This window comes from Pleurodeles waltl, chromosome 4_1 (assembly GCF_031143425.1).
Source record: "Pleurodeles waltl isolate 20211129_DDA chromosome 4_1, aPleWal1.hap1.20221129, whole genome shotgun sequence".
NCBI classification, from domain to species: domain Eukaryota; kingdom Metazoa; phylum Chordata; class Amphibia; order Caudata; family Salamandridae; genus Pleurodeles; species Pleurodeles waltl.
This window is the reverse complement of record NC_090442.1, coordinates 131,333,857-131,351,341: the sequence shown is the minus strand read 5'-3', so window position 1 is coordinate 131,351,341 and position 17,485 is coordinate 131,333,857. Positions and strand designations below refer to the sequence as shown.

Sequence of the window (17,485 nt, the reverse complement as noted above, 5' to 3'; positions counted from 1 at the left end):
TGCAGAGGAACTCTGATGAGCTCTTGCATTTGTTATCTAAGGAATACCCCAAAGCAGAGACCCTAAATAGCCAGAAAAGAGGGTTTGGCTACTTAGGAGAGAGTATAGGCTGGCAACACCTGAAGGAGCCTATCAGAAGGAGTCTCTGACGTCACCTGCTGGCCCTGGCCACTCAGAGCAGTCCAGTGTGCCAGCAGCACCTCTGTTTCCAAGATGGCAGAGGTCTGGAGCACACTGGAGGAGCTCTGGGCACCTCCCAGGGGAGGTGCAGGTCAGGGGAGTGGTCACTCCCCTTTCCTTTGTCCAGTTTCGCGCCAGAGCAGGGCTGAGGGGTCCCTGAACCGGTGTAGACTGGCTTATGCAGAAATGGGCACCATCTGTGCCCATGAAAGCATTTCCAGAGGCTGGGGGAGGCTACTCCTCCCCTGCCTTAACACATTTCTCCAAAGGGAGAGGGTGTAACACCCTCTCTCTGAGGAAGTCCTTTGTTCTGCCATCCTGGGCCAAGCCTGGCTGGACCCCAGGAGGGCAGAAACCTGTCTGAGGGGTTGGCAGCAGCAGCAGCTGCAGTGAAACCCCTGAAAAGGCAGTTTGGCAGTACCAGGGTCTGTGCTACAGACCCATGGGATCATGGGATTGTGCCAACTATGCCAGGATGGCATAGAGGGGGCAATTCCATGATCATAGACATGTTACATGGCCATATTCGAAGTTACCATTGTGAAGCTACACATAGGTAGTGACCTATGTGTAGTGCACGCGTGTAATGGTGTCCCCGCACTCACAAAGTCCGGGGAATTTGCCCCGAACAATGTGGGGGCATCTTGGCTAGTGCCAGGGTGCCCACACACTAAGTAACTTTGCACCTAACCTTTACCAGGTAAAGGTTAGACATATAGGTGACTTATAAGTTACTTAAGTGCAGTGGTAAATGGCTGTGAAATAACGTGGACGTTATTTCACTCAGGCTGCAGTGGCAGGCCTGTGTAAGAATTGTCAGAGCTCCCTATGGGTGGCAAAAGAAATGGTGCAGCCCATAGGGATCTCCTGGAACCCCAATACCCTGGGTACCTTAGTACCATATACTAGGGAATTATAAGGGTGTTCCAGTATGCCAATGTGAATTGGTGAAATTGGTCACTAGCCTGTTAGTGACAATTTGGAAAGAAATGAGAGAGCATAACCACTGAGGTTCTCAATAGCAGAGCCTCAGTGAGACAGTTGGTCATAACACAGGTAACACATTCAGGGCACACTTATGAGCACTGGGGCCCTGGCTGGCAGGGTCCCAGTGACACATACAACTAAAACAACATATATACAGTGAAAAATGGGGGTAACATGCCAGGCAAGATGGTACTTTCCTACAAACGTAAATTGGACAAAGTTCTAAGGAAGGTGAACAATCTTAGCCAGGATGTCAGCTACATCAAGAAGCGGGTCAAGTCTATCAGGCGGACCCTCCAGAGGACTAACCTCTAGGAATAATTTATTCAATGGACATAATTCCCTCCCCTCCCTCCTCTTTCCTTGTTATCATGATCAGTGGGCTTGGGGGATAAGTGTTAGGTTAGTATAGGTTGTTAGTTTAGTTAGTGTTAGGGAGGAGGGTGGGGGGTCCTGATTATTTCTACTTTTCCTTATTAAGGGCCGTATTTATACTCCGTTTGCGCCGAATTTGCGTCGTTTTTTTCGACGCAAATTCGACGCTAAACTAACGCCAACTAACGCCATATTTATACTATGGCGTTAGAGGCGAATAGCGCCAAAGTTCCCGGAATGTGCGTCATTTTTTAGCGTGAACCCCTTCCTTGCGTTAATGATATGCAAGGGAGGCGTTCCCGTCTAAAAAATGACTCCCAGGCCTTTACGTGGTATTTATACTCCCGGGCAAAAGAGACGCCCGGGAGTGGGCGTGGCTAAAAACGGCGCATTTGCGCCGCTTTTTAACGCCTGGGTCAGGCATGGCGTTAAGGGACAAGTGGGCTCAAAATGAGCCCAGAGTGCCCTCCCCTGCCCCCAGGGACCCCCCCTGCCACCCTTGCCCACCCCAGGAGGACACCCAAGGCTGGAGGGACCCACCCCAGGGACATTCAGGTAAGTATTTTTTTATTTTTTTTTAATAATTTTTTTTGGCATAGGGGGGCCTGATTTGTGCCCCCCTACATGCCACTATGCCCAATGACCATGCCCAGGGGACAGAAGTCCCCTGGGCATGGCCATTGGGCAAGGGGGCATGACTCCTATCTTTACAATGATAGGAGTCATGTTGATGGGGGATGGGCGTCGAAAATAAATGGCGCAAGTCGGGTTACGACGATTTTTTCGACGTAACCTGACTTGCCCCATTTTAAGACGCCCATGCGCCATTTTCCCCCTACGCCGGCGCTGCCTGGTGTACGTGGTTTTTCTCGCGCACACCAGGCAGCGCCGGTCTGCTTGCGCCGGCTAACGCCATTCAATAAATACGGCGCCCGCATGGCGCTTCAGAATGGCGTTAGCCGGCGCAAAACTTTTTGACGCTAAACTGCGTTAGCGCAGTTTAGCGTCAAAAAGTATAAATATGGGCCTAAGTGTGTGGGTGGGTGGGTGGGGGTCAATGTTGGGGTTCCTGTGTGTTTGAAAACATATATATATAACAAAAAAAAAAAAAAAATTACAAAAAATATATGATTGTTTAGGATAGTATAGTATGTGTGTAGGTTAGTATGTGTTGTCCTGTATGTGTCCTGTCTCATAATGGTGGGTGGGGGGTTGATGTTTAGATCGATTCGTTATATGTGAAGAGTAAGTTTAGCTTAGGTTAGTTAGGGACAGTTGTGGGTAATGAGTAGTCAGGTTAGATTAGTGCAGGTATGACTTTTCCCTTAGTTGCCTCTGGTGTGATTAGTTTTGAATAAATATATTTCGATAACCCTTTGCATTATGTGTTAACTGCTACTTGATCATGGCCTTGCAATCAGTGTAGATGATTGTTGTTCTATGACATTTGTGTCCTATGCTACAAACAAAAACAAACTGAGGTGTAAAATGGCAGCTACCCCAGTGCTACCTTGGTAAGTATCCACCATTTGTTAGAACCACCAATCGGAGTTGACATGGATCACAAAGGATTTTTGTCGATGAGTATGTTTTCTATGTCACAAAGTATGCTTCCAGACTTGGTATTGTGGGGACATTTTTAGGTCGGACTGCAGTTTGATGTTCAGGGACATCTTTGAAGATGAGATCTTGTTAACACTCTTGTCTTCTTGTCTTCATAACTGACATAGATCATTTGTGCAAAAATTCAGCATGATTACCTATTTGGATGTTTACTCAGAAAGGTTGATTGATGCTGTGTTTTGTAGTGTTTGCTTAGATTAGACTGCACAGTTCAATGTGTTAGTATTGCATGGTGACAACATTTATCAGCCACTATTAGTTGACTTTGATTTCTCTTGATGAAGCTTTATTCAGTCCAACACAGCATGATGGTGTGTGGTTTCTCACTTCATCAGTTATTCTCCTCAGGATGGGCAGGCTATGATGCAATCCTGGCCACTGCACAGATGTATCTGACTACATGATGTCAGGACAGTTGTATTGACAAGCTACATGATTGTCACACAGGCACATTTGTGTTATCTACTGCACAGTTGATGTGTCAAATTACACAGAGACATATTTGGTGTGCAAGTGCTATTTATTGATAGGTGCTGTAGTGCAATATGTACATTGTCCATGTTTGCTGAGTCCGTTCTAGTGAAATCTTAGATGGTGATCCTACAGAAGGGGTGTAGATAATGCTACTGACATGCTGGGGTGATGTTACAGACAGTGCAGAGGGACAGGATTTGCCAATTAGTAGGAGAGAGACATTAACTGGGCATGCTGACAAGTTATACAGTGGTTAGCAGAACAGTCATTGAGTATAGTTGTTGTAAGACTGGCATTTGACAAAAAGTAGGACCTTGGTCAAAGTAGGCTATGGCGCAGGAACTAGTGCTTCCGGGTACTCTTCCGTGCGACTGTGATCTGTTCCATGTCTTCTTCTTCTGATGTGTGTGTTGCCTGCTTTGTCCTTGTTGTTGTTGGTTGTGAAGGGGCAACACACACCTCAGTGTTAGAAGACGTGGAGTCAGACATCCCAGTCGCTGCTCCCTGTGAAGGTTTTAAGGGCAGTACTGCAGCAAGGACGGTCTCCTGGTTTTCGAGAATAGCAGCCACATCACGATGGTAGGCAGCCAGGTCGGCCCTGAGGGAGTCATGATTGCATTCGTGCATGCAGTGGAATGTTTGGGGTGCGAGGTGTTGTGGCAACTCCCTTACTGCAGTGGTGAATTCCTTGACAGTTTCTTGTAGTCCTTGCAGTATGGATGTTAGGGCTTGCATAGCTGCTGCCTGATCTGCAGATGACATCATGCACGAATGCACCCCCTCAAGGCTGGCTGCCATAGTTTGCATCCCCACCCGCACCTCCTTGGCCAGCTCCCGCTGTACTCCAACTACAGTTCTTTCAAAGCTGGTGCCAGTGTCGTCAGAGTCCTCAGCTGTATTGGAGCTGGCAGGTCTTGCAATTGGGGTGGTGGGTGGTTCCTCTGCGCTGGCTGCTTGTTCTGACGAGGAGCATAGCCCTATGATGAAGCATGTCACCGGACGGTGAGTGAGGGCTCTTGCTTCAAGCATATTGCTTCCCCCCCCTTTTTTTTTTGTCTCTGGAAACCTGTCCTTACCACTATAACCCTCGATCTCTTTTTTTCTCTGATTTTGGAACTGTGTGTAAACTTTGTGGAGTATATGCTTGTTCTGTGCTCCTCCTTGTGACTGAAGGTGGGGTCTGGAGGGTTTCAAGGACCTTTTGGATGGTCTCCTGGGGAATGTTTATGGGCTTGTCATCCATGTCATCAGGGAAATCTGGGACAGGCATATCGGCAGGAGATCCATCTTCCTCTGCAATGAAACAGGGTACAATTATTGTGTCTGTGTTGTGACAATTTTGACGTGACGTGCCTGCCTTTTGATGAATTCACTTTGTGATCTTGTTTTGTATTGATATCTACTGTCCTTCAGATGGGCATTGTTTCAGGCCTATGTCCCACCTGTGTGTCACATGTATGTTATTGAGTTATCAGACTTGTCAGCCTCATCGCCTCTAGGTGTTAATTTATGCCAAATAGAGAATAGACACCTTTTTGTCCTACTCGACCCTCCGTGTATATCCATTCTCATGGTGAGACCTTTCACTGGCTGTGGGTGTTCTGATGGTCCTGGCAGCACACTTGACTCTCAGGACCTGCCCCAATCCCTGAGCGTTCACATCGACTTGTAATTGACATGTAGCATATCCTATGCATGGCAATGTTATGATGTGATATGGATGTTGATATTGTTAATGTGTCCTGCTGATGTTGGGTAATGTGTGTTACATTGGATTGCCCTGATAGTCATATCAGTGTCCTATTTCGTCCTCTGACTGTGCAGGTGTATTTCAGTGACCAGTTACATGTGTCCCCTCCTCAATGCTGTTGTCTGAGCAGTATGACATTTGTGATGTTGCCTTGTTTGCCAGGCACGGGATGGACCCTGACATATGCAGCATAGGTGTGTCCTTAGTGCTGTGTCACTCCTATTGTTGTTTACATTGGCTGATGTTTGTGACACCTATGGGCATTGACATTTGCCTGTACTGGGGCCTTTGTCTTGTTTCAGGAGATTGTTGCAGATGTCATCCTCACCCCCTAATTTAGGTATGTATGTTCCATGGGGAGGTTATTGCCCTTGGCTACTAGAGCTGCACACAGATCAGAGGTGGTAGTGGCAACTGTTGTTGCAGTTACATTGAAGTTGTTGTTTTGGCTAGAGGATTGCTAATAGGGCCCTAGTTACTGTAGTTATTGTTGGCATGACAGCATGCCCCCATGGGACTGTTGTCGGTGTAGTGTAATGTTGTGCCCCAGCTTATGTTTGTGCAGGCCATGCCCCCCTGCAGTACCCCTTTACCCATGCCACTCCATGTATATGATGACTTACATGCAATGTGTAGTAGGTATTTACCCCCCTGCTTACAGTCAACATTATTGTTTTTTAATTCCCCATGCGACTTACCCTGCATGTGCGTTGTCTCGTGGTAGTCTGCGCTGTCCTGTCCTTGAATCCCTGTGACGATCTCCTCAGGGATGACGGCTGCGACCATCTCCTCCATGTGGTCCAGGGCCTCCTGGTGTGCTGGACTCCCACCTCCAGTCTGCGGTGTTGCCTTCCTGTTCCTGACCATCTTTTCCTTTGTCCTGTGTTTGCAGTCATTCCAGCGTTTCTTACACTCGGTGACTGTCCTGCGTACTTCAGCAACACTGTTAATCTTGTCAACAATTTGTTGCCATATGGCCTCTCTCATACTGATTGGCAACTTTGAGGTGATAAACAGTTGGTGCTGGTGTTCCGTCAACTCCTTAACCAGGATTTCCTGCTCCTCTGCACTGAAGCGACACTTTCTTTTCTTTCTATAAATGTCCTGGTTCTTGTATGGATCGTCCTGGCTGGTTCCTGGTCTGCTGTCATCTTCCTGGGATCTGTAGTGGCATCTGGGATCCATTTTGGCTCGCCTCTGGTGCACTTGTAGTGTTCGCGTTTTTTTTTACGCTATTGCGTCAAAGAACGGCGCATATCCGGGTTGCGGTGTCGTAAATCGACCCACAGTCATTTCCGCCACGCTAACGTCGTTTTCCTTTACGACTTGACGCCGCAGTGTGCGTAAAAAATAATGACTCCCACCTGTTGATTGCGCCGCAGTGCTTCAAAGTATAAATATGACGCCTGTACGGTGCTACGAAATGGCGTTAGCTGGCGGTAAATTTGTTGACGCAAAACTGCGGCGGCGCAGTTTTGCGTTAAAAAGTATAAATATGGCCTTAAGTGGTTTGCGTTTCAAGATGTTTCAGCTAGTCAAATTTGCCAACTTGCATTTGGATGGGTGGTTGGTTCATGCTGATTTACCTCATTCAGGTTTGCTCTTAGGATGTCAGATTTAAAGGTGATTAACAGTAATCATCATCACTCCTAAACCATTCTTTATTGTCCCAGACCTCATCTCCATCCACCTCCAAAAGATTATTGTTATGGGCTTTAATATAAGAAAAAGTGAAATGGTAAATAAACACAAGTATGTTATAAACATATTAATCACACCTTCTCCCTTTTTGTTTTAGAGTAAAACATCATGCACGACTGGACTCCAAAGCATGGACATACCCACCACATCTGGCGACCTCTGGATCCTTGGAGATGTGTTCATCAGAGAATATTACAGCATTTTTGATCGAGGCAACAACAAAGTTGGTTTTGCTAAAGCTGTCTAGAGTAGTGATGATGAGTAGTCCAGTTGTACTGGAGTTCATTGACCAAGAAATTTGAAATTAAGTGAATGGAGAGGTTTGAATAAAAACAGGTTTGTGTTGACATATTCCACAGTTACTGACATTTAATTCAGCATTCCTCTGGTTTCTGCCTTTGTTGATTACCATGTAAAGCATCTCTACTTTCTCTTATCTTCATTTTACTTTGGATAATGAACCTCATCATTAGACAATAAAATCAAGGCCGACTAAGAAATCCCTCTTGGGATTTGGACATATGCCTATGTCAGCAGTGGGCAGCTACCCTGCTGATCCATATTTCCTGTATGTTGTCCTGTGTGTCTAACAGAATACTGCATTGGGGTTTGATGTCTAGCATTAATCAGGAGAAATGAGAACAATGAATATTAATGTTTCTGATCGGTCTTCAACCCTTTCACATACGTTTGTGATATCAAATAAAAACATGAAAGACAGTGTGTGTGGTTCATATTTTATTTGATGCATCAAGCTCTGAATTAATGTATTTGTTGATTTTATTTTCTTTCCCATGTTTTCGTCTCAAGTTCGTCAGTTTCAAAACGTCTGGCACATTCCCAAAGAAGTTGGAGGAACTCTTGTTAGATTCAGAATCTTAAATGTGTCTTCCTATTGTACCCCCTTATCGGACGCTGTGTCCTCCTCTCCACTAGCAGAGAGTCACCCGCCATATTTAGAGATCTTCTACTGCCTGGCTGGGATCTATAAAGCCTTCAGATCACAGGTGCTGTAGTTGAGTTGGAAAACGACAAGTTTGGTGGGGCCAGAGCACAGCCAATTTAGAGTCTTGGTCCTCCGACGACCAACCTAGAATAATGTTCTCTGTCTAAAAACTGCTTCATGAAGGAGGAGGTCTTCCAAAAATCTAAAGGAAAGTTTTTTATCCAAGGTGCATTTAGTATTTTTCTCATAATTCTTATTCATAAAGCCTGTAATAGTACCTAGAAGATAACACCAGTATTTAACAGCTCACACACATGCATCACTGTATTTCAAATTAAAGGACGCAAAACCAAACTTCTGAAAATAGATAATTCACCATACTATTGTGACATTTTAACAGCACCTCCATAGCACCACTTTAAACTTTGCAAATTCTGTACCTCATTGGGTGCATCTGTGGAAGCATTTGTTGTCCCACTCATCACCTGTCATCATTCACCACCATTTTTAAATACCGCAAACTAAGGGCCAGATGTAGCAAGCAATTTGCATGGTGCAAACTGCGAAAATCGCAGTTTGCGCCATGCAAAATGCCGTTGCGATGCTCATTCACAATTTGCGAGTCGGTACCGACTCGCAAATTGTGAATGCGACTCTCAAATAGGAAGGGGTGTCCCCTTCCTATTTGCGACTCGCATTGCTATGCTAAATTGCTTTGTGACTGCGAATGCGGTCGAAAAGCAATTTGCAGTTCCCACCAGTGTCACACTGGTAGTAACCCATTCGCAAAAGGGAAGGGGTCCCCATGGGACCCCTTCCTCTTTGTGAATTTTGCCAAAAAGGGTTTTTCAGAGCAGGCAGTGGTCCAACAGACCACTGCCTACTCTGAAAAACCGAAACCAAATGGTTTCGTTATTTTTTTTATTCTGCAACTCGTTTTCCTTTAAGGAAAACGGGCTGCAAAATAATAAAAAAAACTGCTTTATTGAAAAAGCAGTCACAGACATGGAGGTCTGCTGTCTTCAGCCGGCCTCCATCCCTGTGAGTGCAAGGACTCGCTATGGGGTCGCAAAATGCGACCCACCTCATTAATATTAATGAGGTGGGTCTTTGCGACCCCATAGCGACTCGCAGACGGTGTCTGCGACACCTTTCTGCATCCGATTCGCAAAATCGGAAAATGCTACATCTGGCCCTAAATTGTTAATATCCTTGGGTCCTGAGCCCAAGGATACATGGCACTTCTCTACATGGTACTTCTGGTAGACTCACTTTTGCTTTCTAAATAAATAGAAGAACCTATCCAATCACATCAATTAATTAATCAATGTTAGAAATGGGGTTTCTGGTTGGCTAGGGTATGCACCTCAGCCAGGCAGAACTTACCCACTCTAGTCAGGGCAAGGGAGTTACACGTCCAAGATAACCCCCTGCTCACCCCCTTGGTAGCTTGGCACGAGCAGTCAGGCTTAACCCGGAGGCAATGTGTAACACACACAACACATGTGACGTAATATCCCCACCACAAAGGAAACACAACACCAGATTATATGAAAATATACTGTATTGTACACAAGGCAATTATCAGACCAAACATCACATATCAGTACTATCCTGCTACCTTAGCAGTTGTCAGAACGTTACACATTAGTTACTCTGCAAATTAGGAGTAGTCACACATAACACACAGGTTACTCAGTATTCTGCAACATAAGCAGTAGTCAGGAAACACGTTATCACATTAGAACACTTGTCATAAGAATATCATAAAACGCCCATAGTAGGAACATTAGAAACATATGGCAAGTCATAGGAATACATATCAGCAAGTCATGCCCATAAAAGGAACATTTGCATATGTACACACAACAACATCATAAAACAGATAGGCAATATATAACAATCAGCAAAGTCTTTAGAAAGAACTTCGATTATAATTATATTGGTCCTTTTGAAATACCTGGTAGATGATAAAGGCACCGTCAGTGCCTAAGAAACAGAAACAAGGGGGCCCCCGGCGCTCCCTGCACAAAAGGGGGCCTCGTGGTACTGTAGTGGGAGAGGGGCAGCACGCACCCTCCCCGATGCTTACTGGGTCCCTCCTGGGCACTCGTGATCATTAGGGGTCCCCACCAGGCCTTAACCGGCCCTCACGGGGGGAAACGTCCTCTCAATACGTGGGAAGAAGGGGGGCGTCACGCACCCCCTCCAGCTTTGTTGCGGGCCCCTCCAGGGACCGTGAAAGCAGAAAGATTTAAAAAATAGGAGCGTCCCGCTCCTAGTGCAGCAACCGGGGAAGGGGGGCGCTCCCCGCGCCTTCCCCGAGTCCTGCTTCAATGATGCAAGGCACTCGGACCCCTCCCGGGGTCCGAGGAAATACTCGCCCGCACCTGATGCGGTGCGCGAGTACACGGAGCTGCTCCTGGGCTGCCAGGAGGCTCTGCGAAGAGCTGGCGGCAGCTGGTGCCCCGGGGCGCTCCCCGGAGTGGGAGGTGCCTCGGGGGCGCCGAGAGGAGCACACTTGCTCCGGTGCCTTTTTTTGTGTGCCCCGGGGGCACTGGGAGAAGCGCGATCCCCGCGCTCCTTGTAATTTACCAAACCCGGCTGCGGCGGTGATCCGGGGGCTGTAATCAAGCGCTTCCCAAGCGCTAAATCAAGTTTTGAGGCCCGGGCTGCGGCGGTGTCCTTGGGCAAAAGTAAAGCGCTTTTCAGAGCGCTGAGGGCAAAAGCTAAAGCCCGGGCTGCGGCGGTGATCTTTTCCAGCTATTTTAAGAGAGAGCGCTTTTTCTAAGCGCTTCAGGCAAAGCTGTGGAGATCGTGGCAGGGGTCAGGGGCCACAGCACCCTGCCCCTGGGAACAACAAAACAAGAAGGAGCACAGGGCTGGTGGGCCCAGCTACAGGCCAGCACAAGGGGTGCAGATGGTAGCAGTTCCTCCTAGTGACCAGGCAGGTCACAGGTCAGCACAGCAGCAGCAGTCCATGGTGGTTTCCTGGTGAGTCCATTCATCAGCGTTCTGTGTCCAGTTTCAAGTTCCAAGAATGTTCAGATTGTGGGGAAAATTCCCCTGTACTTATAGTCCGTTTTTACAGTGTTTTACAATGATAGGGAGAGGAGGTTCCAGCCAGTTACAACTGGTTCTGGGAGTGGCCCCTCGCTCCTTTCAGCACAGGCTCCAAACATCAGCGGGGGTTAACAACCCTATTGTGTGAGGCCAGGGCACAGCCTTAACAAATGTAGGTGTGCCCTGCCTCCCCCTTCTCTCAGCCCAGGAAGACTATTCAGTATGCAGATGCACCTCTGTGACACCTCCACCCTCCCTGTTACAGGCTGTCTGAAAAGTATGCACAAAGCCCCAACTGTCATTCTGCCCAGACGTGGATTGGAGTCAAGTTGCAAAACACCAGAGTCATAAGCACAGATAAATGCGCACTTTCTAGAAGTGGCATTTCTGTGATAGTAATAAAAAATACACCCACACCAGTAAGCAGCATTTATTATCACCATCACAACCATACCAAACACACCTACGCTACCCCTCATAAATCAGACAATACCCTTTACACATAAGGCAGGGCATTTCTAATGCAATCCTATGAGAAGGCAGCACTCACAGCAGTGAGACACCAAGTTAGGCTGTTTGTCACTACCAGGACAGGCCATGCAATATGGCACATGTCCTGCCTTTCAACATACATGGCACCCTGCCCATAGGGCTAGCTACGGCGTACCTTAGGGGTGACTTACATGTAGTAAAAGGGGAGTTCTGTGCCTGGCAAGTAAGATTAGATGCCAGTTCCCTGTGGCAGAAAACTGCGCACACAGGCCCTGTGGCCTGAGACAGGTTTGAAAGTCTACTTCAGTGGGTGGCGCAAGCAGCGCTGCAGGCCCACTAGTATTATTTAATTTACAGGTCCTGGGTATAGAGATACCACTGTACAAGGGACTTATAGGCAAGTTAAATATGCCAATTAGGTATAAGCCAATCATACCAACTTTAGATGGGAGAGCACCTGCACTTTAGCACTGGTCAGAAGTGATAAAGTGCTCAGAGTCCTAGAGCCAACAGCAAGAGGTCAGAAAAACCAGGAGGAAGGGGGTAAAAAGACTGGGGATGACCCAGCGTAAGGCAAAAAGTCCAACAATCAATCAATCGGATTTGTAAAGCACGGCAAATCACCTTTGAGGGTCTCAAGGTGCTGGAGTTGCCAACTGCTCTGAGTTGATCTGATTCATTTGAACAGCGAGGTCTTGAGTTCTTTACTGAATTGCTGGAGCGATGGGGCAGCCCTGAGGTGCAGAGAAAAGTTGTTCCAGGCTTTGGCCATCAGGTGTCAGAAGAATCAATCTCTGCTGTTGCTTCAGTGGATCTGTGGTGTGCTTGTGAGGAAGAGGGAGGCAGACCATAGGTGTCTGGTATGTTGGTGGAAGGTCATGCGTCTGTTGATGTATACTTGTCCTTCACTGCGCAGTGCTTTGTATGCATGGACCAACATCTTGAACTGGTATTGCTTCTGTATCAGGAGCCGATGTAGCTTCCTGAGGTGGGGTGTGGGTTTTTCTGACAAGATCGAGGATGAGTATGGCCGCTGAGTTTTATGTTGGCCATCAGGTGTCAGAAGAAGTAATCTCTGCTGTTGCTTCAGTTGATCTGTGGTGTGCCTGTGAGGAAGAGGGCGGCATATCATAGGTGTCTGGTTTGTTGGTGGAAGGTCATGCGTCTGTTGATGTATACTTGTCCTTCGTTGTGCAGGCTTAGTATGCATGGACCAACATCTTGAACTGGTATTGCTTCTGTATCGGGAGCCAGTGTAGCTTCCTGAGGTGGGGTGTAGGTTTGTATGAGGAGATCGAGGATGAGTCTGGCCTCTGAGTTTTATGTTGTCTGTAGTCTCTTCAGTAGGCGTGCAGAGATACCAATGTAGAGTGTGTTTTCATAATCCAGCCTGCTGGTGACAAGGGTCTGCTTAATGGTCCTTCTGGTGTTGACTGGTAGCCACCTGAAGATTTTGCAGAGCATGCGTAGGACATGGACACAAGTGGAGGAGACTGCATTTACCTGTTTCTTCATAGATAGCTTACATCGTTGGTGTAATATGCATAGGGGGTTGGAAAAAAGATTAACCAAGCAAAGCAGCAACAGTTGACAACTGCTCCAATGAAAGCATCAATTTTTCCTTGATGATTTACTTGACTTGACCTCAAAATGTACTCAAAATACTTGACTTCACCTTAAGGCTTACTTGACTTGATCTCTTTTCTGTGAGGGAAAGTTTTACAATCTGCAGGGGTTCACAACATTCTTAACACACAGTGTCCAGTCACTCCTCATCTCAAAGATAGTGCCACACATGTATAAGATAACATAGTGGGATCAATGCAAATCACACCACCCCGGAGTCATCTAGGTCTCTAGGTTTCAGAACTCGCCAGTGTAAGAAGGTTTCCCTGGTTGTCTACTGCCCCAGTGCCCAAATAATGCCCTCATTCAACAGGGCACGTGGGAGAAAACTGGAATTTACTCCCCTGTCTGCCAATCTCTGTCTATATGTCAAACTACAGTTAAATTAATCTAACATTCCTCTTGCTTGCCATGAGGATGCTCTAGGCCCTGAGGGGGTTGAAGGTGTGGGGAAACCTGGGGTTTAGGGGTGGTGGTGTGGCATGTTGTCATGTTTGAATATTCCTGCTTTCCAGTGGACTTTCTGTCATATCTGGGAGTCAGATTGAGAAAAATCATACAATTTCTTCCCCCGACTGCTGTGGGCTTTAGGGTGCTGGTATAGCCCAATGATGCAAAAGAATAAATTGGGGACATGAATGAAATTCTTCTCTTCTCAACTTTATTTTGGAAAACAAATCCTTTTGGTGCACTCACCAGAAAGATCTTCCTCCGTAGTGTGGTGGACAAACTGTTCACATCCTCTGAACTGCTGAGGTACTGTGGTGGACGTTAATGGTTCATCCACCACATTTAAGGGGTTAAGGACCCTTGAAAAATACTCTTGGCATACTTTGATCAGGTAAAAGACGTTCACGGAAACATTTGGATTGGAAGTGTTGAAGATTCTTTATCGCCTCAAAATGAATAAAAGTTAAAAAGAATCTTGTAAGCGACTTTTATTTTTTGAAGTGTGTATTCCACCTAAACAGTGCGATCATTGTGTCTGGGTACTAGGGTGACACCCCCATCCTATATCACCACTTGCCTACCAGCTGGAGCTCAAATTAAGTACCTGATCTAAATTACAGTAATAGGTTTGTAAGTGTGTGGGATGCATTGGTGAAAGGAAAGAAAAATACTTCGATTTTACTTCAGAATTACTGAATTTGGTGACATTCAGTGTTGAAAGGTGTTGAATGGCTGTGCCACATTCGGGGCTACAGGTCAAGTGTAAAAGTCAAGAAGAAGAAGAAGATTTGGCAGTCTTCTGCCTGTAGGTGATATGAGAAGCTGAAGAGGAGATTTATTAATTTTATAATGTTATGTTTTTTTCTAGCACATGACTCCCACTCTAAAGGAGTCTCCAGACGCTGAGTAGCACACTAATGCAAAGCAACAGGGGAGCTTAGCTGAGGTTAGGTCAAGTGAAAATCTCAAGAAAGATCTTATTCCAGAATTTAGCACCCTGGACACTTGGGGCCTGATTTAAGAAAAGTGGTGCTGCATCCACTACAGCACCATTTTTCTTGCGCCCCTTAGTAACCCCCTCCATGTGTGCACCCTATTTAAGATATGACGCACCATGGCAGTAGTCAGGGAACTAGCATCAAACTTTTTTACGCTAGTTTGGCGCTTTGCAGGATTAGCGTAAAAAATGTTGACACTAATCCTGCAAAGCACATTGAGACCCAATATAAATAATAGTGTGCCTCATTTTAATTCCTGCAAGGTGCAGACATTAAAAATGCCGCAAAAAATGGCTCAAAGAAATCTTTTAGATCTCTTTGCGCCATTTTTTTGCCCTCCAATGGGAGAACACCCCCCTTGCATACCTTATGTCTGGCACAGGTATAATGTGGCGCAAGGGGTTCCAAAGTGGCACAATGCATGCATTGCACCGCTTTGCACAACTGGTGCGACGATTTCGGCCTCGGGCCACATTAGCATAAAAAAATGCTGTTAATGTGGCGCAAGGAGGCGCTGGGCCTTCTTAAATCTGGGCCTAAATGCTCTGCCACCCTATTTGATTAATTTGATGGGCATCGCAACAAAGTTTGCTTTGAAGCTGAATCTGAAGTTTATCATGGAGAGATTATTATTAAACTTGTTCATTACATACTTGGGCACTGGCTCATGGTAAATTATATAGATCATACAACAGGCTTTGAGATTAGATAAAGGTAACATCATCTTCTGAGTGAAAGAGACAATGAGAATAATGTGCCTGAAAACTTGAATCTGATGGAAACAAGATTTGGTGAAATAGGCCATTTGTATTTCAAGAGTCAAGTCACAGTCAATGACCTCTCTTCCTGACAGTGATACATTTTTTAGAAACACAGAGATTTGTTTTGTAGATCACTGCCACTAAGGACTCAGTCCGTATCCCAAATCAGCAAAACGGTTGTACTGCACCCACCTTACAACCCACTAAACAGTATTTGAGCAAGGTGTGTTTCTGTAACGATCCATCTCATGAGATATTACAAGGATAATTAGTAGAACCCCCAAACCCTCTTTTATTAAGGAATAACCCTCATTCATTAAGGAATAACACATTCTTGAACACTATTTTCATTTTTAAGTAAAATAACAATGCAAAGGGTTTCTGGAAAATGGTTAACAAATTAAATAAAGCTCCAATGACCCTAACCAGTTCAAATATTTCGGAATCCTCATGGATCAATTACTTAGTTCATCACTTTAATGGATGTAGAAAAATTAAACACAAGACACAGATATCTCAGGAGAGGTGATGAATGACATGCTTAGGAGGGGTTACGGTTATGCCCCTGTTGACAAAAAGGATGCCGTCAAATTAACATTCTTGGTGGTGGAGGTCACTTTTCTAATAACAACACGAGCGCAGGGGCCCCAGGTCCAAATGGGATCCCAAATGCTCTATTTAAATCTAACCTGGCATTCTGGGCAGAAAGTTTGGTCTCGATTTGTAACTATTCTATGGAACTGGAAAGCATTCCAAGTTCTTGGAGATGCCCAATAATCCACCCAATTTTTAAAGGAGGTAAACAATCTCACCCAGAGAATTATTGTCTGATTACCTTAATGGACTCAGAAGCCAAATATTATGTTGGTTTATTACTGGAGCACCTTCGTACCTGGGCGACTGAGAATAGTATTATTCCTCCAATCAGTCAGGCTTTGTAAAGGGCCATGGAAGGGATACTGACATTTTAACTCTTTCCATCATTATTGACAAATGCAAACAAAAAAATCACCCTTGTATTTGTGCTTTGTACATTTCATATCAGCCTTTGACCTGACACCACAAAGTCTCTTATGGGAAAAGCTAGCCGCCTGGGGCATTTGTGAGCAAATATTAAATGCTATAAGTTGTTATACACAGACACATGGGTTAGAGTAAGGATAGGGGATTGATTCTTTCTAGCAAGGAAAATTGAGACAAAGCAAGGATTGAAACAGGACTGCTTACTAGCTCTGTATCTCTTCCTATCGGATTTGACAGTTAAACTAAATAAGGTGAACGCGCATCCCCCTAAGGTTAGGGGTATGCCCATTTCTAACTTGCTATACGCTGACGACGTAGTCCTTCTAAGTCAAACTAAAGTAGGATTACGTCAGCTCATTGTTAATTTAACTGAATTTGCCAAGCAGAATTGAATGAAAATAAACCAGAAATAAACAAAGTGATGGAAGTTAGTAAAAAATGTTTTAGAGATAATAAGTGGTGTATACAAGGGAAAGAATTAGAACTAGTCAAATATTATAGATACTTGAGCATATTATTTAATAAGTGGGGTCTTTTCTTCCTCAGAAGCAGGACTTACAGAGAAAAGGAAACACCCTATTGCTTGCTTTTCGTTCTCTGAAAAGGTCGCTTGACGGCCCTAGCTACTGTCCCTTGCTGCAAGTAATTGCTGCCAGATAAACATCAACCATAGGACACGGGAGTGAAGCTCTGCGAGGAAAAGGTGCCAACATTTTGAAAAGAATAATTGGGAAAATGTTTAGATCCTAATTGCAACTACCAGGGTACTCTTCCCAAGCCCAAATTAGGCTACAGTTTGTGTATTTAAATCAAAATGTAGCCAGAAAGTGCAGCTACATTAAAATCTGGAAACACATACAGTCAAGAAGGGGGAATCAACTTTGTCAGGCACTCTGGAAGGAGATCAGTTCGAATCCCACATCTAATTCTAGACAGTACTTAGACCGGGCCATGGGAGATCTCGAGGTACAGGAATTGTGGGATGAAAATCTCTCCTATCCTGCTTTTAACAAAATCATAAATCGCATAGCGAAGA

At 45.4% G+C, this 17,485-nt stretch overlaps 1 protein-coding gene across 1 annotated transcript in view; it reads left to right on the top strand.

The window, feature by feature from the left end:
* The window catches only part of LOC138288483 (pepsin A-like), a 193,174-nt gene extending 185,483 nt beyond the window's left edge, over nucleotides 1-7,691 (top strand). The window contains exon 9 of the mRNA XM_069230038.1: nucleotides 7,188-7,691. Within this exon, the coding sequence (XP_069086139.1) occupies nucleotides 7,188-7,337 (150 nt within the window). The 3' untranslated portion in view covers nucleotides 7,338-7,691. The remainder of the gene's footprint in view (nucleotides 1-7,187) is intronic.
* Nucleotides 7,692-17,485: the final 9,794 nt, after the last annotated feature.